We start from the raw sequence: 23,392 nt of genomic DNA, 5'->3' as shown, positions 1-23,392 counted from the left end.
CTTCATGGATTAGGTCATTGTCAAAGAGATAAGAATATAAACATTTTTGCAAATGTTTTTCAATGGGTTTAGACAGAGCAGACAAGACAGAAATTGGCCTATAGGTAGATGGATCCGAAGAATCACTGGATTTGTACAGTGGAATGACTGTAGCCTGCTTGAATTTAGAAGGAAAACATTTCTTATCGATACACAAAATATGAAGATGTGTCAGAGTATCTACAATAACAGGGGAAGAAAGCTTTAATATCTGTCCATATAACCCGTCCAAATCTCATGTGCCAGATTGTTTTAGTTGTGATAGACTTTGACATACATCCAAGACAGTCATAATATACGATATAGGTATGTCTGCCTTGGAAAGAGAGAAGGGGGTGGGGGAGAGCAGCACTAGGTACTAGGGAAAAACATGTAATTAAGGAGTGAATTTTTTTGTGGTGTGTGTCTGGAGAAATCTAGGTTTAATGATGAAAAAGCACACGAGTTGAAGGAGGCAAGGGTGGAGATAGAGGAGAAGCTAGGGTGGGAGTGGACATGGTGATGACAGGAAGAGCTGACAGAGAGCTAGGGTGGGAGTGGACATGGTGATGACAGGAAGAGCTGACAGAGAGCTAGGGTGGGAGTGGACATGGTGATGACAGGAAGAGCTGACAGAGAGCTAGGGTGGGAGTGGACATGGTGATGACAGGAAGAGCTGATAGAGGAGGAGCTAGGGTGGGAGTGGACATGGTGTTGACAGGAAGAGCTGACAGAGCTAGGGTGGGAGTGGACATGGTGATGACAGGAAGAGCTGACAGAGAGCTAGGGTGGGAGTGGACATGGTGATGACAGGAAGAGCTGACAGAGAGCTAGGGTGGGAGTGGACATGGTGATGACAGGAAGAGCTGACAGAGAGCTAGGGTGGGAGTGGACATGGTGATGACAGGAAGAGCTGACAGAACTCGTTGGATAAACTGGTAATCCTCAAGTGGAATGTCAGCATATGTCATGAGATTAAACCAGAAAGAAGTTGGTATGTAGGAGGAGGAGAACGACGTTATCTTTTGCTACTGCCCTATGACCCCTCAACTCTGACCCCTTAAACGCATTTAGATAAATGTAATGCCTTTAAAAACTCACACAATACTGACCTGGGCATTATGACTGAAATTCGTTGAATCTGCACGATGAAAGACTAGTCAATATGTTATTTATTCTCCTCATCTCTTTGTATCTTGGATGTTAACCTTTTGCCAGGAAAGGTCGATATCTTCATTCTGTGGATAAATTGATCCTCCAACATGTTGACCTTTATTTTTTAGGTATGAGCAGATCTTTTTTACATCCATTCTTTGCTGGAGAACAAAGCAGTCAACTTTCTTGTCATGATGAAGACTTAGAAAGATTAAGTAGTGTGGGGGAAGGGCATAGTTTATAGAGAATACAATACAGCTGAATGCATTTGAAACCACAGTTCATGTCGGTCAGTCTAAAACAAAAATCTCTAAAAATGGTTCAATATATGTGAGTACTTTATAGATTTACGCTGTCACATTTTCTCTGCCAAACTTTCTGTTTGAAGCACTGGCTACTGGAGATGGATAATCAGTGAAAGCTAGGAAGGAACAAAAGGAATCATTGATTCTTGGCAAAGGAAACTGCACCCATTAAGTGTGAAAAGAAACACAAGCACACACACACACACACACATGCACAAGCACATTCACGCAAGCACATTATACGACGTGCACACACATTGGTGTTGGCACACACACACTTGCATGGTCAAATACAAAACAACACACACACACACACACATACACATGCAAATACATGACGCACACAGAAAACTTTACTTCCTTCTCATACATATGAGCACATACACACACATACACACACTCTCTCCCCCTCACCCCTACTTTCCCCTCCCCTTCACTTTTAAACCCACAAAAATTGAAATGTTATGATCCAGTAACACCAGGACATGTTTTTCCAGTTACCACACACACGCTCCCCCTCCAGATAATCTAGTCTCCTTGCTGACAACTCAACTGTTGATATGCCACTTTGTGGTGGGTAACTGCAATTTGTCTAACTGGTAGTATCTGTGGTGGGTTACTGCAATTTGTCTAACTGGTAGTATCTGTGGTGGGTAACTGCAATGTGTCTTACTGGTAGTATCTGTGGTGGGTAACTGCAATGTGTCTTACTGGTAGTATCTGTGGTGGGTAACTGCAATTTGTCTAACTGGTAGTATCTGTGGTGGGTAACTGCAATGTGTCTAACTGGTAGTATCTGTGGTGGGTAACTGCAATTTGTCTAACTGGTAGTATCTGTGGTGGGTAACTGCAATATGTCTTACTGGTAGTATCTGTGGTGGGTAACTGCAATGTGTCTTACTGGTAGTATCTGTGGTGGGTAACTGCAATTTGTCTAACTGGTAGTATCTGTGGTGGGTAACTGCAATATGTCTTACTGGTAGTATCTGTGGTGGGTAACTGCAATGTGTCTTACTGGTAGTATCTGTGGTGGGTAACTGCTATGTGTCTTACTGGTAGTATCTGTGGTGGGTAACTGCAATGTGTCTTACTGGTAGTATCTGTGGTGGGTAACTGCTATGTGTCTAACTGGTAGTATCTGTGGTGGGTTACTGCAATTTGTCTAACTGGTAGTATCTGTGGTGGGTAACTGCAATATGTCTTACTGGTAGTATCTGTGGTGGGTAACTGTAATTTGTCTTACTGGTAGTATCTGTGGTGGGTAACTGTAATTTGTCTTACTGGTAGTATCTGTGGTGGGTAACTGCAATATGTCTTACTGGTAGTATCTGTGGTGGGTAACTGTAATTTGTCTTACTGGTAGTATCTGTGGTGGGTAACTGTAATTTGTCTTACTGGTAGTATCTGTGGTGGGTAACTGCAGTGTGTCTTACTGGTAGTATCTGTGGTGGGTAACTGCAATGTGTCTTACTGGTAGTATGACTGATGACCCCTCTCCCAATGCCCCACCAATCCACTATTAGTTGGGGTTTGCTTTTTGTTGTTGTTGTTTTGGGGGTGGCGGGGGTTTGGAGGGGGTGTGGGGGGTTGGTGGGGGTGGTTCTTAATACCCTCTCTCCACATGTCCAATCCCTCACCCATTCTCTCCACACCCAGTGAGTGAGTGTGCATGTGTGTGTTGAAAAGAATGAATGTGTATGTTCAGGCATCAGAACACCCAGAGTCCTATCCTCTGAAGGGCAGGGGTCCAGGGGCCGCCCAGGCTCTGGTGGAGTAATGGAGGTCAAATCTTGGCAGATGATGGAAGACATGATAGCCATTAAATACTGATAAAGATGGCAAAACACTTGTTTGCTGGAACTGTGCGAAAACAGAAGGAACCGTTCAGAATACCATATATGCACAAAAACAGAACAAGAGTTTAAAAGTACCATTTTAGAATAAGATTGCACTCCATACAAAATTGAATCTGCGGCTGCACGAGCCGAAACCGCGGTTATTGGTCACCCAATCCTCTGAAATTAGCCAATCTGATGTATGGAAATGAGCGTGTGGCGAACAGACAGCAAACAGTGGGAAGAAAGGAGAACTCACACTGCCCCCCAGCAATGTACTTGACCCCCAGCCACCAGTTGACTATCATGGAGCAGTGGTGGTAGACGTGGAGAAACGTCACCTGTTCGTTCTTCTTTCGACAGATGAAAAATACCTGCACACAGCACACAAACCTTCTTTGAGTAAGTTTCTGGTAAAATGGAAAAAAGATGGGGAAAAAGAGTAAAGAAAAAGATATCTGGACTTCATAAATGAACTGATCAGGTTGTAATATGGCAGTTAACCTCTTGATTGCTGAGCTGTGACATGACTTGAGGTGTAGTTAGTGCAGTCCTGATATGGTCCTGTGTCACTGACTGCTGAACTGTGGAGAAATGAGATAGATGTGACATGACTTGAGGTGTAGTTAGTGCAGTCCTGATACGGTCCTGTGTCACTGACTGCTGAACTGTGGAGAAATGAGATAGATGTGACATGACTTGAGGTGTAGTTAGTGCAGTCCTGATACGGTCCTGTGTCACTGACTGCTGAACTATGGAGAAATGAGATAGATGTGACATGACTTGAGGTGTAGTTAGTGCAGTCCTGATATGGTCCTGTGCCACTGACTGGAAAAAAGCAACAATATCAAGGTGTAATTTGTGCAGTTTCAATACTTGAACTGTGTGTACTTGGTTTTGCTGAAAAAAAAAAAAAAAAAGAATTACCCAGAGGAAGCAGTGCAGATAAAGAATGGTTGACACCCTGACCTGTTTGATAAATGTGACCTCAGTGAGGTGACAGCTCTTCACTGAAGAGCATACTGGTCAACAGCAGTCAGGGGTACAAGACAAACATCTGCACCACAACTGTCCAGTGATGTGTATGATTCATGTTACATTATTAACAGTATATCATACAGAAAGACAAACATCTGCACCACAACTGTCCAGTGATGTGTATGATTCATGTTACATTATTAACAGTATATCATACAGAAAGACAAACATCTGCACCACAACTGTCCAGTGATGTGTATGATTCATGTTACATTATTGTGATTCATGTTACATTATTAACAGTGTATCATACAGAAAGACAAACATCTGCACCACAACTGTCCAGTGATGTATGTGATTCATGTTACATTATTGTGATTCATGTTACATTATTAACAGTATATCATACAGAAAGACAAACATCTGCACCACAACTGTCCAGTGATGTATGTGATTCATGTTACATTATTGTGATTCATGTTACATTATTGTGATTCATGTTACATTATTAACAGTGTATCATACAGAAAGACAAACATCTGCACCACAACTGTCCAGTGATGTATGTGATTCATGTTACATTATTGTGATTCATGTTACATTATTAACAGTGTATCATACAGAAAGACAAACATCTGCACCACAACTGTCCTGTGATGTATGTGATTCATGTTACATTATTGTGATTCATGTTACATTATTAACAGTGTATCATACAGAAAGACAAACATCTGCACCACAACTGTCCAGTGATGTATGTGATTCATGTTACATTATTGTGATTCATGTTACATTATTAACAGTATATCATACAGAAAGACAAACATCTGCACCACAACTGTCCTGTGATGTATGTGATTCATGTTACATTATTGTGATTCATGTTACATTATTAACAGTATATCATACAGAAAGACAAACATCTGCACCACAACTGTCCAGTGATGTATGTGATTCATGTTACATTATTGTGATTCATGTTACATTATTAACAGTATATCATACAGAAAGACAAACATCTGCACCACAACTGTCCTGTGATGTATGTGATTCATGTTACATTATTGTGATTCATGTTACATTATTAACAGTATATCATACAGAAAGACAAACATCTGCACCACAACTGTCCTGTGATGTATGTGATTCATGTTACATTATTGTGATTCATGTTACATTATTAACAGTGTATCATACAGAAAGACAAACATCTGCACCACAACTGTCCAGTGATGTATGTGATTCATGTTACATTATTGTGATTCATGTTACATTATTAACAGTGTATCATACAGAAAGACAAACATCTGCACCACAACTGTCCTGTGATGTATGTGATTCATGTTACATTATTGTGATTCATGTTACATTATTAACAGTGTATCATACAGAAAGACAAACATCTGCACCACAACTGTCCTGTGATGTATGTGATTCATGTTACATTATTGTGATTCATGTTACATTATTAACAGTATATCATACAGAAAGACAAACATCTGCACCACAACTGTCCTGTGATGTATGTGATTCATGTTACATTATTGTGATTCATGTTACATTATTGTGATTCATGTTACATTATTAACAGTGTATCATACAGAAAGACAAACATCTGCACCACAACTGTCCTGTGATGTATGTGATTCATGTTACATTATTGTGATTCATGTTACATTATTAACAGTGTATCATACAGAAAGACAAACATCTGCACCACAACTGTCCAGTGATGTGTATGATTCATGTTACATTATTAACAGTATATCATACAGAAAGACAAACATCTGCACCACAACTGTCCTGTGATGTATGTGATTCATGTTACATTATTGTGATTCATGTTACATTATTAACAGTATATCATACAGAAAGACAAACATCTGCACCACAACTGTCCTGTGATGTATGTGATTCATGTTACATTATTGTGATTCATGTTACATTATTAACAGTGTATCATACAGAAAGACAAACATCTGCACCACAACTGTCCTGTGATGTATGTGATTCATGTTACATTATTGTGATTCATGTTACATTATTAACAGTGTATCATACAGAAAGACAAACATCTGCACCACAACTGTCCAGTGATGTGTATGATTCATGTTACATTATTAACAGTATATCATACAGAAAGACAAACATCTGCACCACAACTGTCCTGTGATGTATGTGATTCATGTTACATTATTGTGATTCATGTTACATTATTAACAGTATATCATACAGAAAGACAAACATCTGCACCACAACTGTCCTGTGATGTATGTGATTCATGTTACATTATTGTGATTCATGTTACATTATTAACAGTGTATCATACAGAAAGACAAACATCTGCACCACAACTGTCCTGTGATGTATGTGATTCATGTTACATTATTGTGATTCATGTTACATTATTGTGATTCATGTTACATTATTAACAGTGTATCATACAGAAAGACAAACATCTGCACCACAACTGTCCTGTGATGTATGTGATTCATGTTACATTATTGTGATTCATGTTACATTATTAACAGTATATCATACAGAAAGACAAACATCTGCACCACAACTGTCCTGTGATGTATGTGATTCATGTTACATTATTGTGATTCATGTTACATTATTAACAGTGTATCATACAGAAAGACAAACATCTGCACCACAACTGTCCTGTGATGTATGTGATTCATGTTACATTATTGTGATTCATGTTACATTATTAACAGTATATCATACAGAAAGACAAACATCTGCACCACAACTGTCCTGTGATGTATGTGATTCATGTTACATTATTGTGATTCATGTTACATTATTGTGATTCATGTTACATTATTAACAGTGTATCATACAGAAAGACAAACATCTGCACCACAACTGTCCTGTGATGTATGTGATTCATGTTACATTATTGTGATTCATGTTACATTATTAACAGTGTATCATACAGCAAAAGCCTGAAAGAGGGGGTCAGAAGAAAAGACCGGGTTGGGATAAGAGGGGAGGGAAGGGGGGTAGGAGACAAAGAAACAACTGTTTGGGTTGAAAAACATGGAAGGGGAAGGGGATTGGGGTGGGAGAGGGGCTTTTTCAGTTCACATTCAAACTGCATACAATTTGCATAATCAGCATCATTTCTTCTTGATACTATGCACGAAGACAAAAGTTAAACTGGCTGCAGTGAGGTTTTTGTTGAGTGTGTGTGTGTGTGTGTGTGTGTGTGTGAAAAGTAAATATTTCACATTCAGATCTGAATATGCAACAACTGAACAACTGTTTCATTTTGTTTTTCTTCCATGAAGCCATGCATAAAGAGAGAGAGACAAACACCAAGAATGTGTATGTGTGTGTGTGAGACACAGAGAGAGGAAATGTGTGTGTGTGTGTGTGTGTGTGTGTGTGTGTGTGACAATACATGAAGAAGCATATCTCTAGAGATGTCACTCAGTTCAAGTGGATTTCCTGTCTGTTTCGATTTAGTCTGCCAGACAGGGTGTGGCTGTGCAGGAAGTCCGATTCATATATCCATTACAACTCTCATCCCCAGACATCGTTAGGAAAACTTTACACTGTAGAAATGAAAAAAAAAGGAAATTATTTGAGATGTTTTACAATGTGCACTACAGTGTACTATATACCTGTGAGCATATTCCTTTGGTTATTGTATTGTATTGCATTGCACTGCCTGTACTGCATTGCATTGTATTGTATTATTTTTTTGTAACAATCGATTTCTCTGTCTGAATTTTGGGCTGCTCTCCCCAGGGAGAAAATGCAGCTAAAGTGAAACCACCACCCATAGTTTTTGTATTTTTTTCTGCCTGTAACTGTATTTGTTTTCCTAACATACTGGATTTTTTCTACAGAATTTTTCCAGGAACAACCCTTCTGTTGCAGCAGGATCTTTTACGTGCACCAAGTGCCTGCTGCACATGGCATTTGGTGTATCATCTCATCTAAATGACTAGCACCCAGACCACCACCCAAGGTCAAGTGGAGGGAAGATAGTACTGGTGTCTGCATATGAGTTTCTGTTCTGCAATATGCAGGATGCAACTGATCAATGAGGAAAGAATATCCATACCACTCTTTGACAGCAATTGCCTCATGCATGTGAGGAAAAATATCATGTCTACATTATTTGTCTGTTGTTTGTTTTTATTCAATGATTTTGTTTTCAGAGCAGATGCTAGAGAAGATAAAATCCATTTGTGTGACTGCAATGAAGCAGGTGAATAACTTGACCTATGCTCCATACCAAATCTTTGTCACTGACACTGTGCAGGCAAGGCTGACAAATTTATTCAACCAATGAAATCAAATCATCCCAGCACTTAATTCAGTGACCCAACAGTTTGCCAGTAGAAGTTCAACACAACCAGACCAACAGTCAAGACATTCTGACAGCAACCTATAAAAAGTAGGTCATGCAAAAATAATGGATACAAAATGGTCAAAAAGGAAATTTTCTATCTAAAATTACGTTTAAATAACATACTTACCGTGACCCACTAGTGCAGACTCCGGCAGGGGTCTGACATTCCTGTCCTGTGCAAACTACTATCCGCCTATGCGGAGAAAACGAAAGTAGCCAAGGCCGATAACCTCCCGGAAGTAGGTAACCTCCCCTTTGCCCCCCTGACTAACGCCCTCTTTTTACGAAAAATTGCTGCAACCAGCGCAGCATGCAGGGAAAACAGAAAGCGGGGAGGAACGGGAGGGTCTTAAATGTGGGTCACGGTAAGTATGTTATTTAAACGTAATTTTAGGTAGAAAATTTCCTTTTAATTACACATACTTAACCGTGACCCACAAGTGCAGAATGGCACGACAAGGTGGAGGGCTCGTCTGTTCTATCGCCAGTGCGCTGCGATGGCCTGTTGTGTGACCACCGCAGAAGCAACGCCTCTCGAGCCATCATCCCTAAAGCGATAGACGTCCCTCAAGTACAATTCGATGATGGTAGAGTGTACTGTGTCACCTAAGGATATCGGTGCGGGCAAAGAAGACTGAGGTCTGCAGCTGTATTGTGGGAGAGGTCTGTGGACCACAGCTGTGCTGATAAATGTAGCGCAAAGAAAATCGGGTCGGTGTATTGAATCCACACTTTACTGAGAGCCCTTCCAATCAAAGGAAGGGAAGGAAACGTACCCTACAGGATTGTCTCCCTTGAGTGCGGTTAAGCGTCAATGCAAGGAGGTGCACATGTGGTTTGATCTGATGATTCCACATCGGTTGTGGGCCGATAGTGGAAGTGATAAATGTGTTTGAAGGAAACTGTGGCACGAGACAGAGGTAGGCCACCATGTTGGGCTTGCCTTAGGCGTGACAGCCAGATCTGTAGAGCTGCTCCATGCAAACTGACAGGCAATAGGCGCTCCCCCCGCCACTTTTTTGTCGTTGCCAACAGCACTGGCATGTTGCCTATGCATAGGATGGCAGACATTTGGCAACAAGAGACTTGAGGTCCCTGGTGTCTCTGGGACAGGGCTGTGTAATTGCCCAGGTAGGTACCATCACGAAGGGACATACAGAAGGCTTGGTGGCTTTTGTACCTGAGTGTGGCATGTTGGAGCAACCTGCAGAAAGTTGTCGGCAGTCAATGGCTGGGTTGGATCAGGCTGTGGGAGTGCACTTCATGTGCCCACAGGTCACCGAGTCTCATTCTGTGGTGGAATTCCTAATGGAAGAGGGTTTCCATGGGGAAAATTTTCGCTGAAGGTTCTTTAGTGAGAAAGGGGACCGGATCCATGACAGGCCTCTGGCTGTGTGTGGTGCGCACTAAGTCTGGGATGGAGCAGGGCGGGGGCAGGGAGGAAAGTGGCTCTAGATGTGTTGTATTGGCCATTTACATCAAATCACTGATCTGACATACGTTTTCAGTATGGCCAACAGCAAAGTGAGAGCTGTATTATCAGTGGTTTCTGAATTGCAAAGGGAAATCATTTGCAGTTTAGTCTTTCATGAAGGACTATGTCTCTCAGACCAGAAGTCAAATTGCACTGGGACGTAGTGCTGTAGCCTTGGGGGCTGACTAGCCTTTGGGATCCGTCCCAATGGTGAGTCCAAAGGCCCTCTTGATCAAGGGACTGGGGATGCAACTTGGGCAAAACACTCTCTACTATAAATAGTCAGGACAGCAGTTGCCTCCTCTGCTGTTCTGATGGTGACTGTCGTACACGACTGATTATCATATACTGGTCCTAGGAGGACACCAATCAGCATGGGTAAATCAGGAAACAGATGCTGTGTGCTTGAGGGATGAAGGTGTCCACCATGCAGGTTATGTTGAAATGTAAGGAAGCCGGAAGGAGTTGATGGGGTCTTGTGGTGCAACCGTGTGTCTGAAAGACATGGTGCTTGCTTCCGAAGTGACAACAAAGTCATCCTCTGACAGGCCCTTGACTGAAGGCTGGGGCTCCATGATGGGATAGCCTGCCTAGGCTAGAAACCCCTGGAAGTGTCTCATTGGAAAGACAGTGCTTGAGAAGGAATGCCCATCTGTAACCACAGCAGTGGTTGTGTGTTGAGGCAGAAAGGATCAGGCAGGGAAGACCAAGTGCAGAAATTGCTCTCAAATGCCACCTAGCCTAAAATTACGTTTATTCTAACATACTTACCGCGACCCACTGGTGCAGACTGTGGCAGGGGTCTGATTCCCTGTCCTGTGCAAACTACTACCCCTGAGAAGGGGAGAAATCCAAAGTAATTGTATTTGTATTACTCTTTTTGTCGCAACATTTTTCTCTGTGTGAAATTCGGGCTGTTCTCCCCAGGGAGAGTGTGTCACTAAACTGACAGCACCACCCATTTTTTTATAATATTTTTTTCTGCCTTAAAATTTTATTTGTTTTCCTATCGAAGTAGATTTTTCAACAGAATATTTCCAGGGACACCCCTTTTGTTGCCATGGGTTCTTTTGCGTGCACTAAGTGCATGCTGCACACAGGACCTCAGTTTATTGTCTCATCTGAATGACTAGCATCCAGACCACCACTCAAGGTCTAATGGAGGGGCAGAAGATACTGGCGACTGCCGGTGTGATTCGAACCAGCGCGCTCAGATTCTCTCACTTCCTAGGTGGACACGTTACCTCAAGGCCAACACTCCACTTGTTGAAAAATTGTTGTTGATTGCTAAGTTTTCATAAACAGAGATTTACACAAATAATGAAATATGTAGGGTAGGTATGGGTAATTGCGAACAGCGTGTAATTGCGAATAATTTGTATACCGCCCCACTTTGAAGCATTCTTAACAGTTGCATTTCACAATTTAACGTCTGCATCAACTTTTTTCTAATACCTTAATGAATATCTGTTTCCAAGAACCAGTCAAACATCAGCTTTTTCTGGCTCATTTCCACACTCTTTCGTATCTTCATGCACCACCACCAACCAAGGTTACAAACATGCTCTCAAAATCCTAAAATCAAGGGAAGCAAGTTGTAGGACTTGAACTTTGACACAGTTTAAGATAGTTGATTTGATCGAATATGTTGAATGTGTATTACCAGTGCTAGGATAATTTAATAAAGCATATTGGTGACAAATCAGAACCTCAGTTTTCACAGGAATCTGCAAAATAGTGTCGTCTGCAATCAGATCATTGGATATTTTCGAGTGAGTCTATTTGAAAGGATGCTGCACAGTTACTGAGCACTCTAAGAAGGGTGTGTTTGTGTGCAGTGTGGAGTGTGTGTGTTTAACCCCTAGGCTGCCTGCATGACGAGATAACTCGTCATGGCAAGCATGTATGCTTCGCTGCCTGCATGACGAGATAACTCGTCATCGAAATATTCTGACTTTTCCCTGGTTTGCACTCACTTCCTTGTCAAAAATAGTGGTAGCTTTAGCTTGGGGAATCTCTCTAGATTCTATTCATAGCTAGAAACCCCATCTACGTCATGAAGCAGTCCTTTATTTGGACGTTTTGGTTGGGTCACTGTCCAAGTGTTTGCCTGACTTCTCTCCTCGCTCGCTCAACAAAATGTCGGACTGACGCCGTGCTCAAGACATGCGATCGTGACGAACTAAATCAACCATGATTTCTTTCTTTAGCTGATGCTCAGAAAGAATTGAAGCGTAAATTCGAAGGAGAAGATAGGGATGAACATTTACAGGACGATCTGATAGAAAATAAATGAATAATGAAGAGAGTGGCCAAGATGCGGCTGTCAGTGAGTGATGCCGGCTGTACACATGTTAGCAGACGACAGATGACCGAATTAGCAGCAGAGCGATAGTCTTGGCACGCAGCCAACGCGGTCTGATGAGAACTGAATCAAGTGACCGTGTGAGAGGGGTGAGGAGGAGGGGGGGTGGAGACTGAGGGGGCGTGGCCTCACATCCATCTTATCACTTGGAGAAGTCACAATGTATTGTGTATCTATCTCTTAAAAAAATATATATATTGTGGTTGTTCTAGTATGATTTTGTGTTTGCAGATATCCATTTGTCCAGAAAATATGATGTTTTTGTGCAAATTACCTGACTAATGTTTGTAATGAACAAGTTGAAAATGTGACAAAAAGCAAAACACTGATTTCAAAACAACAGCATGTCACTAAAAATATATAAAATGGGAAAACAGCATGTGTTTTGTATTCTTTATTCATTTACCTTTCAGAAAATATATACTTTTATGGGTCTTTCTCCAATAACAAAGAGCACAGAATTTTTGGAAAATTTATACCCGTTTTTTGTGAAAAAACCCTGGCAAATAGATTTCACTTAAATCTTATTTTCCTGGCAGCGAAAGGGTTAAATGTCTTTTTGTGTGTTTGTGTGCATATGTGATCAAAAACAACAATACGACAGTCTACTGCAATGTTCCAATAATGTTATGTCTAATGAGGTTAAAGACCTGCTTCTGTTTTAATTGTCTACATGTACCCAAAGCCATCGTTCGCAATTAGACTTGCCCATTCACATTTACCCTCAGGCACCCTTGCTATTTCAAACGTCGACAGAAGGTTGAAAAGAATGAGCAGAAAAACTTCCTGGTGCCACCAGTTGGAGAAAGCCTTCAAAAACAAAACAACTACGTTTGACTACCATATGACATGTTGTCTTTACAGTATACATGTTGAGCTGGTCGCTTTGGCTGGATCGTTTGCAATTAGGCATACCTACCCTACTTATCCTATACAATATTTGTGTATGTGAAAAATGCAGTAATAAAGTAGTGGTAACACAGAGTCTGTTGTCAGAAGCAGTGACCAGTGGTAACAGTCTGTTGTCAGAAGCAGTGACCAGTGGTAACACAGTCTGTTGTCAGAAGCAGTGACCAGTGGTAACAGTCTGTTGTCAGAAGCAGTGACCAGTGGTAACACAGTCTGTTGTCAGAAGCAGTGACCAGTGGTAACACAGTCTGTTGTCAGAAGCAGTGGCCAGTGGTAACAGTCTGTTGTCAGAAGCAGTGACCAGTGGTAACACAGTCTGTTGTCAGAAGCAGTGACCAGTGGTAACAGTCTGTTGTCAGAAGCAGTGACCAGTGGTAACACAGTCTGTTGTCAGAAGCAGTGACCAGTGGTAACAGTCTGTTGTCAGAAGCAGTGACCAGTGGTAACAGTCTGTTGTCAGAAGCAGTGACCAGTGGTAACACAGTCTGTTGTCAGAAGCAGTGACCAGTGGTAACAGTCTGTTGTCAGAAGCAGTGACCAGTGGTAACAGTCTGTTGTCAGAAGTAGTGACCAGTGGTAACACAGAGTCTGTTGTCAGAAGCAGTGACCAGTGGTAACACAGTCTGTTGTCAGAAGCAGTGACCAGTGGTAACAGTCTGTTGTCAGAAGCAGTGACCAGTGGTAACAGTCTGTTGTCAGAAGCAGTGACCAGTGGTAACACAGTCTGTTGTCAGAAGCAGTGACCAGTGGTAACACAGAGTCTGTTGTCAGAAGCAGTGACCAGTGGTAACAGTCTGTTGTCAGAAGCAGTGACCAGTGGTAACAGTCTGTTGTCAGAAGCAGTGACCAGTGGTAACAGTCTGTTGTCAGAAGCAGTGACCAGTGGTAACACAGTCTGTTGTCAGAAGCAGTGACCAGTGGTAACACAGTCTGTTGTCAGAAGCAGTGACCAGTGGTAACACAGTCTGTTGTCAGAAGCAGTGACCAGTGGTAACAGTCTGTTGTCAGAAGCAGTGACCAGTGGTAACAGTCTGTTGTCAGAAGCAGTGACCAGTGGTAACACAGTCTGTTGTCAGAAGCAGTGACCAGTGGTAACACAGTCTGTTGTCAGAAGCAGTGACCAGTGGTAACACAGTCTGTTGTCAGAAGCAGTGACCAGTGGTAACAGTCTGTTGTCAGAAGCAGTGACCAGTGGTAACAGTCTGTTGTCAGAAGCAGTGACCAGTGGTAACACAGTCTGTTGTCAGAAGCAGTGACCAGTGGTAACACAGTCTGTTGTCAGAAGCAGTGACCAGTGGTAACAGTCTGTTGTCAGAAGCAGTGACCAGTGGTAACACAGTCTGTTGTCAGAAGCAGTGACCAGTGGTAACAGTCTGTTGTCAGAAGCAGTGACCAGTGGTAACACAGTCTGTTGTCAGAAGCAGTGACCAGTGGTAACAGTCTGTTGTCAGAAGCAGTGACCAGTGGTAACACAGTCTGTTGTCAGAAGTAGTGACCAGTGGTAACACAGTCTGTTGTCAGAAGCAGTGACCAGTGGTAACACAGTCTGTTGTCAGAAGCAGTGACCAGTGGTAACAGTCTGTTGTCAGAAGCAGTGACCAGTGGTAACAGTCTGTTGTCAGAAGCAGTGACCAGTGGTAACAGTCTGTTGTCAGAAGCAGTGACCAGTGGTAACAGTCTGTTGTCAGAAGCAGTGACCAGTGGTAACACAGTCTGTTGTCAGAAGCAGTGACCAGTGGTAACACAGTCTGTTGTCAGAAGCAGTGACCAGTGGTAACACAGTCTGTTGTCAGAAGCAGTGACCAGTGGTAACACAGAGTCTGTTGTCAGAAGCAGTGACCAGTGGTAACAGTCTGTTGTCAGAAGCAGTGACCAGTGGTAACACAGTCTGTTGTCAGAAGCAGTGACCAGTGGTAACAGTCTGTTGTCAGAAGCAGTGACCAGTGGTAACACAGTCTGTTGTCAGAAGCAGTGACCAGTGGTAACAGTCTGTTGTCAGAAGCAGTGACCAGTCTGTTGTCAGAAGCAGTGACCAGTGGTAACAGTCTGTTGTCAGAAGCAGTGACCAGTGGTAACACAGTCTGTTGTCAGAAGCAGTGACCAGTGGTAACACAGTCTGTTGTCAGAAGCAGTGACCAGTGGTAACACAGTCTGTTGTCAGAAGCAGTGACCAGTGGTAACAGTCTGTTGTCAGAAGCAGTGACCAAGACAGTGTAACTGTTGTCTGTGATTCTGAGAGTCACTCACAGTGTCCATCAGCTCAATCACTTTGGAGAAGAAGAACCACCAGCACACACTGGCCATCTGCAAACAGGACATTATTGTCTTTAATAACATCATTGTCATCATAATCATCATTATCATCACTGTTACGATCATCATCGTCATTATTGTTATCATTATCATTACCATATCATCATCAATTACAATTATCATTATCAAACATTTGTCATGCTATACAACAAATGTTTAATTCTGCATAGAAAATTAAAATCATAAGCTGCGATTTTTTGGCATTTGTTGTGTTAATCTTTGCTGACTAGCATGCTACATGGCACAAACAATTCACAAAGCAATGAATGAACAGCAGTAGCAGCAATGAATGAACACAAGAATGCGTAAGCACACACAGTTTTTTAGATGTTGAAAAGAAAAACTGTTGTGTTTGAAATGTGGTAGACAACTAGTGCAGAAAGAACTATTTCAACCCTTTGACATTTTATCCTCCTGCAGCCTGCTGACTGGAAACCCCTGCCATTTCTTTATTCCCCCTCCAGCCCGCGGCCTGGAAACCCCTGCCATTTCTTTATTCCCCCTGCAGCCCACAGCCTGGAAACCCCTGCCATTTCTTTATTCCCCTGCAGCCCACAGCCTGGAAACCCCTGCCATTTCTTTATTCCCCCTGCAGCCCGCGGCCTGGAAACCCCTGCCATTTCTTTATTCCCCCTGCAGCCTGGAAAACCCTGCCATTTCTTTATTCCCCCTGCAGCCCACGGCCTGGAAACCCCTGCCATTTCTTTATTCCCCCTGCAGCCCGCGGCCTGGAAACCCCTGCCATTTCTTTATTCCCCTCCAGCCCACGGCCTGGAAACCCCTGCCATTTCTTTATTCCCCCTGCAGCCCGCGGCCTGGAAACCCCTGCCATTTCTTTATTCCCCTCCAGCCCACGGCCTGGAAACCCCTGCCATTTCTTTAAAACCCCTGCAGCCCACAGCCTGGAAAACCCTGCCATTTCTTTAAAACCCCTGCAGCCCACGGCCTGGAAAACCCTGCCATTTCTTTAAAACCCCTGCAGCCCACAGCCTGCGAGTCACGCATGATGGGGAATTTCCATCACGCACTGACCATGGCCTTGTAGACGCACTTTGAGCATGAATGAAGAATCACGCGAAACTCCGGATAAACCAATGAAAGAATGGTGCTACTTTTGGCTCTACACAGACCCCCATCCAGTAGAATTTGGCCCTGATCTTGCCGTTTCATTCACATGCTTTCTCAGAACTGAAAATGGCAGACAGTATCAAAAATGAAATTTAGGAGGATTACACAAAGGAAGAAGTTGAGGCTATTGTACGTCAACTGGTCGAGCTTGAAAGATAAAAAAAACACATGTGATTGTGAAATAGATGCAGATGAGGATGGAGATGAAATAGAAGATAGTGAAACAGAAAATGACCGTGTTCATACTCTTCTGCTGAACGCAAAGCCATTAGATTGTTATTATTTTTATTTGTGCCTGAATTCTTTTTTTTGTAATGTGGCGAACGAAACCAACAAATACACCAAACAGTGACATGGTGCAGGGTGACAGGTGACACAGCTGTGACACTGGGCTGTGACATCTACATTGTGACAGTCATCTTACAGTGCTCCCGTAAATAGAAGGGTCTGTGTATATGAATTTTGTAAATACTGTACATTATGTGCTACAGTCAGTGTTTTATTCAGTGTGTTTGAGTACTTTCCACTCAGAAAAAATAGACTTGATGACACTAATTTTGAGAGATTCAACTGGATTGACATTATGGTGGTTTGGTGGGGGTCACATTCAGGTAGGACTGTACTTACTATTCCCGACTCACAAATGCATAATGCGCATGGTAGAGGGTAGTTTACACAATCTGCATGATGTCACTGTGATTTTACCTTTATTTGCTGACAACAGAGGTGACAGCTGCATGACACAGGTAGGTAGGATACACATTTCAGCGTGCAGAACAAAGCTCAATAACTTGTGAACACTCTGGCCAAATATGACCGCTCTGCAATGAATAGTAAGCCTATGTGTGTACTTGATGAACCATATTTTCTTTTCAAATCTGTGAGCAGTTCTGAATACTGGAAAGAGTTTCTCAGTAACAAATGCAAATGCTAGAGGGTTAAAACAAAAATACTGTATCCATACAATCTGTCCAGAGATCAAGCAAAAAATTTAGTGACTTTGTAAAAGAGAATACAGGTTTCTGTTTCCAGTATCCACATATACTATGTGTGTACAGTTGACAGGTATAAACTGAGTAAGGGGAGGGTGGAAGGAAGGCATGGACAGAGAGAGAGAGATGAGGAGATTCTGCACAGTGTTGAAGACCTGGCACACAGTGAGAAAGAGGGGAGTGTCTGATGTCATGGTGAACCCTTACCCTCACAGCCAGTGGGGAAGTGGAGTAGTCAACTGGTTGGCAGTAGTAACTGTAGTTGGACAGAATGGAAGTCACCAGAAACTGAAACACGTCACAGAACAAGAGCTTTACATTGTGCTTGAAATGAGCAATGCTGCAGCAAGATCAATTGTTTCAGCTATGTACTGCCTCTAGTTGAAGTGGTTTATCAACACAACATTGCCCCATCAATTGCTGTGGTTTATCATTATCAGCAAAATATCACCCTGTCAAAATTCTTCAGATTTTAAGGTGGGGGTTGAGGGGGTGAGTGGGGGGGGGGGATAAAAAATGTTAGGGCACTGTTATTTATATTTTCTTATTTGTGCATGCAGTTTGCAAAAATGGTCAATCAGTTTCTCAGTTTCTATACAAAAACGGATCATTCTGCACTTTCACCTGTGTATTTCTATCTTACAAGTGAATGACAGAGATTGTGGAATCAGTGTTCTCAGAATTCTTTGAGAACTTGAAGCTTGTGTCTGTGAGTGTTTTGTGTAAAATTCAGTTTTACAACAAAATGTCAACAGACTGTCATTTTCTGTAGTACAAGTTTTTGGCAGCAGAAAATAAAATAACTCCAATAAAATAAAATGAAAGAAAAAAATGTTCAACATGAAAGTACAATAACAAATTATGTCAGTTAGCTAAGTTAGTTCAAATGTAATATAAATGGGGGTGGTGCACAATGCTTGATGCCTTCATCATTCCCTCATACCTCATAGAACATGTATCCTGACAGCCCCACATGGGGGTGGTGCACAATGCTTGATGCCTTCATCATTCCCTCATACCTCATAGAACATGTATCCTGACAGCCCAAAATGGGGGTGGTGCACAATGCTTGATGCCCTCATCATTCCCTCATACCTCATAGAACATGTATCCTGACAGCCCAAAATGGGGGTGGTGAACAATGCTTGATGCCCTCATCATTCCCTCATACCTCATAGAACATGTATCCTGACAGCCCAAAATGGGGGTGGTGCACAATGCTTGATGCCCTCATCATTCCCTCATACCTCATAGAACATGTATCCTGACAGCCCAAAATGGGGGTGGTGCACAATGCTTGATGCCCTCATCATTCCCTCATACCTCATAGAACATGTATCCTGACAGCCCAAAATGGGGGTGGTGCACAATGCTTGATGCCTTCATCATTCCTTCATACCTCATAGAACATGTATCCTGACAGCCCAAAATGGGGGTGGTGCACAATGCTTGATGCCCTCATCATTCCCTCATACCTCATAGAACATGTATCCTGACAGCCCAAAATGGGGGTGGTGAACAATGCTTGATGCCCTCATCATTCCCTCATACCTCATAGAACATGTATCCTGACAGCCCAAAATGGGGGTGGTGCACAATGCTTGATGCCCTCACCATTCCCTCATACCTCATAGAACATGTATCCTGACAGCCCAAAATGGGGGTGGTGCACAATGCTTGATGCCCTCATCATTCCTTCATACCTCATAGAACATGTATCCTGACAGCCCAAAATGGGGGTGGTGCACAATGCTTGATGCCCTCATCATTCCCTCATACCTCATAGAACATGTATCCTGACAGCCCAACCAGGGCAAAGTTGTAGGGGATGAGAATCCACTTGATTTTCAGGGGACGGAACCCATTCATGACCTTGGGGCCTGCTGTCACAGCAACCAGGTACAGGATACAGATGACCAGGCTTGGAACTGGACTTTTCATCAGCAACCAGTTCTCCACCCGCGGATCTGCAGAGTGTATGAATACCATGGCACTGTCATGCAGTTTGGTAGTTCAAAGAGATACATGAAAGGCAAATGCTGGTCCTGAAAATCTGACAATGAAAATGCTCCAAAATGTCCATTAGAATTTAAAGCAATCTTTTTGATTGATTATCATCATTCAAAAGATCAATTACTGACAATACTTTATCATTTTATATGATAATAATGACAATAATAATAATGATAATGATAATAATAATGGATACTTATATAGCACACTATCCAGAAATCTGCTCCAGGTGCTTTACAAAACACTTTTTACGTAACACATTGCATCAATGTTACGGACACACACCAAAATGTGATGCATATATGTATACATTTTAATATACATATGTATATAGCAGCTCCCCTCCACACATACGCACACACAGGCACACACAAACAACACATGCACACACACAGCCACACAGATGCGGCACATACACACAAAATCTTTCTTTTTTTTTCTTTTTTTTTAATAATATAGATGATGCTTATCAGAGATAGCTTAAACAGTGCTACTGGAGTATTAGGCTGAGCAAAATTCTGTAGCAAACTAGATTCAGACTGTTATTTTATAAATCATTTCTGACATTGACTAATTTCATTCAAAAGAGTTTTAATCTATGAAAACAAAATTTTTTTAATATTTTTTTTAAAAACATCTTCCATTTGAAACTGATAAAAAAGAGACAAACCTGTAATTCCAAATGATACACTAATTCCATTTGTGATTATTACAAAACACTCCCTAGCACAAAATATTTTAGACTCCACGGTCTCTGCCAAACAACTAGGTTTGTGTCAAAACAACACATTGGACTTGCTCACTTCAAACTTGGTCAAGGGGGAAAATTAGTCAGTTTTCTATTGTGTGGGAAAGTTAGTTGCAGCTGACAAGCTTTGTTACAATGTGAAAAATGGTCCACTTAAAAACATCTCTTGATGGTGACTTCAGTTGTAGATGGTGGTGAACTGTCTAGTCAACTAAAGTCGCCTTTGGCTGCAAAAGAGTTCATGTTTTTTCATAATCTGAAGGAAAATGAATCTGAAATGTTTCTTTTTTTTTTTTTTTTTTTTTGGTATGTCAATATTATGAGTTGTTTCTGTACTATTCCATGGGGGTTGGAGGGGGTAGTTTTCTTGCGCTCCCATAAGAAAAGGTCAGTAATTATGTATAGCCTTTCTTACCATAATCACTCTCTCAGAGCAGTGAAGTTTCGACAGGTAGATGACAAATTGGTTAATAGTGGTACAGAGAGGGGTTTTTGAGGGGTGAGGGGGTGGGGAGTGTGGAGAGTGCCATACAGAAGCAAAGTAAAACTGTGTACCTCCTTTAGCAAGCTGTTCCTGGTAGATAGCAGTGAAGTTGGTGATGAGACCCTCCATGTTGAAGTGCAGATATCTACAAGATGTCACAGGCCTGCAACACAAAATATCACAGTCTGTAAACTTCTGTAAACTTCTAATAAGTAAAAGGAAGGAGAAGGTGGGGGAGTTATATGTTGAGTTGGAGGACACAGGATTTATCAAGGGTGGAAACTAGAATGTAAAATGAATATTTGAAATAAATAGTAGTACAATTAAAAAAAATAATAGAATCAATGGGTGTAGTATGGATGAGAGTGTTTTTGAGAGCGTGTGTTTTGTTAATCACTGTGTCGTGTATGTGCACGCGCATGCGTTAGTGTACATACACATACACACAAATATATATACACAAGTTCCCATGTGCACACACACACACACACACATATAGTGTATATATATAGAGAGAGAGAGAGAGATGTATATAGATATAGATTTTATGGAGTGATGGCCTAGGAAGCGAGAATCTGAGCGCACTGGTTCGAATCACAGCTCAGCCGCCGATATTTTCTCCCCCTCCACTAGACCTTGAGTGGTGGTCTGGACACTAGTCATTCGGATGAGAAGATAAACTGAAGTCCCATGTGCAGCATGCACTTAGCACACGTTAAAGAACCCACAGCAACAAAAGGGTTGTTCCTGGCAAAATTCTGTAGAAAAATCCACTTCGATAGGAAAAACAAATAAAACTGCACACAGGAAAAAAAACAACAAAAAAATGGGTGGCGCTGTAGTGTAGCAACGCGCTCTCCCTGGGGAGAGCAGCCCAAATTTCACACAGAGAAATCTGTTGTGATAAAAACAAATACAAAATATTTATAAATTATATCATACATATTCATGCGATTAACTCAGTCTTCTGACCTATTTCAAACCACAAATTACAACCACAATCACCTGTGCAATATTTGTGGCTGACAGTGATAATATAATACACACGTGCAAAGTTAGTAACTGCAACCTATGATAAGCAAATCGTGAGTACAGATGTACTTTTTCACAGCTGTTGATAAAAGAAAGCATCAGTATTTAGCATTTGTACTAATCATGTACCATTTGTACGTGTCTTTGTGTAAAGTCTATATCTAACATTTATATCATATGCTGTTCGACTTACTCAGCTGGAGTTAATGGGTCAGAAAGCCAAGGCCTTGCATAGTCTGATGCTCTCAGGTTAACATTTGGGTTTAGCGTAACATTTTAAGTTACATTATTTTTTATTCTTAGTCATGTACAATCTCTCTCTCTCTCTCTCTCTCTCTCTCTCTCTCTCACATAAATATGCTGTCATTCATGACAGAAAGGAGTGGTTGCCTAGTAGTGAAGTGTCTGCCTAGGAATGAGAAAATGTGTGCACACTGGTTCAAATCCCACAAGTCATTCACATAAGACAAAGAACAAGGTCCAGTGTGTAATTTGTACTTAGTACATGTAAATGAACCCACAGCAATAACAGAGTAGTCCTTTGCAAAATGCTATAGAAAAATCCATTTTATATGAAAACAAATACACTTGCAGTACCAGACAGAAAAAAAAGGTGGCAGTGCTCTACAGCAGTGCCCTCTCCCCGGGAAGAGCAGCCTGAATTTCACACACAGAAGTCTGTTGAGACACACAGGTCATATGATACAATATAACATAAATTCATATACCTTATTCTCATCTGACCTATGACCAGTAGTGATATTTTATGTGCATAAAATCTGAATGTTTACAAAGCAGGAATTAGAAAAAGATGTCTCAAAAAACAAAAACAAAACACTGGGATTGTGCAATGTTTAAAATTCTTACAAACAATGAATGCTATAATTTCTTAACATACAATTATGAAAAGTTTACAAATCACTGTCTTGAAACATCATCAGTAAAGTGGTTTTCTCTACATAAATGGGGTGTATGTTAAAATGTAATGATCAATCATATTGTAAAAATGCTTTTTCTACAATTGCATGATCAAAGAGCTACATTTATCCTCATAGATTAAAATTTGTTGTTAAACACTGGATAAATAAATTTACCGTGTTTTCAAAGCAAGGTTATTAAAACACAGAATGTCATCAGTTGGTATTATTGTTCTTAAATAAATGCAGTACAGATGGGTTCAGTTCTTTTGTTTGTTTTTTTGTTGTTGTTTTTTTCGTTTTTGTTTTTTCTTATTGGCATTAAACATAATATCATACAAAAACAAGGCCATC

At 41.4% G+C, this 23,392-nt stretch overlaps 1 protein-coding gene across 7 annotated transcripts in view; it reads right to left on the bottom strand.

Annotated features, from left to right (window-relative positions):
- Positions 1 to 23,392, bottom strand: part of LOC143279664 (very long chain fatty acid elongase 4-like) — a 37,451-nt gene that overhangs the window by 13,338 nt on the left and 721 nt on the right. For all 7 annotated transcript variants that reach the window (XR_013054931.1, XR_013054932.1, XR_013054933.1 and 4 more), the window contains exons 2-6: positions 21,161 to 21,252; positions 19,624 to 19,811; positions 18,052 to 18,132; positions 15,659 to 15,715; positions 3,573 to 3,687 (exon numbers count right to left, since the gene is read on the bottom strand). Coding sequence is in view for 3 of the 7 variants with exons in the window: in XM_076583718.1 (XP_076439833.1) it covers positions 3,573 to 3,687; positions 15,659 to 15,715; positions 18,052 to 18,132; positions 19,624 to 19,811; positions 21,161 to 21,218 (499 nt within the window). In the remaining 4 variants the exon portion in view is untranslated. The remainder of the gene's footprint in view (positions 1 to 3,572; positions 3,688 to 15,658; positions 15,716 to 18,051; positions 18,133 to 19,623; positions 19,812 to 21,160; positions 21,253 to 23,392) is intronic.

The sequence above is a fragment of the Babylonia areolata genome, chromosome 3 (genome assembly GCF_041734735.1).
Source record: "Babylonia areolata isolate BAREFJ2019XMU chromosome 3, ASM4173473v1, whole genome shotgun sequence".
Taxonomy (NCBI): Eukaryota; Metazoa; Mollusca; class Gastropoda; order Neogastropoda; family Buccinidae; genus Babylonia; species Babylonia areolata.
The sequence above is the reverse complement of the archived record's forward strand: the minus strand, read 5'-3'. Positions and strand labels throughout refer to the sequence as shown.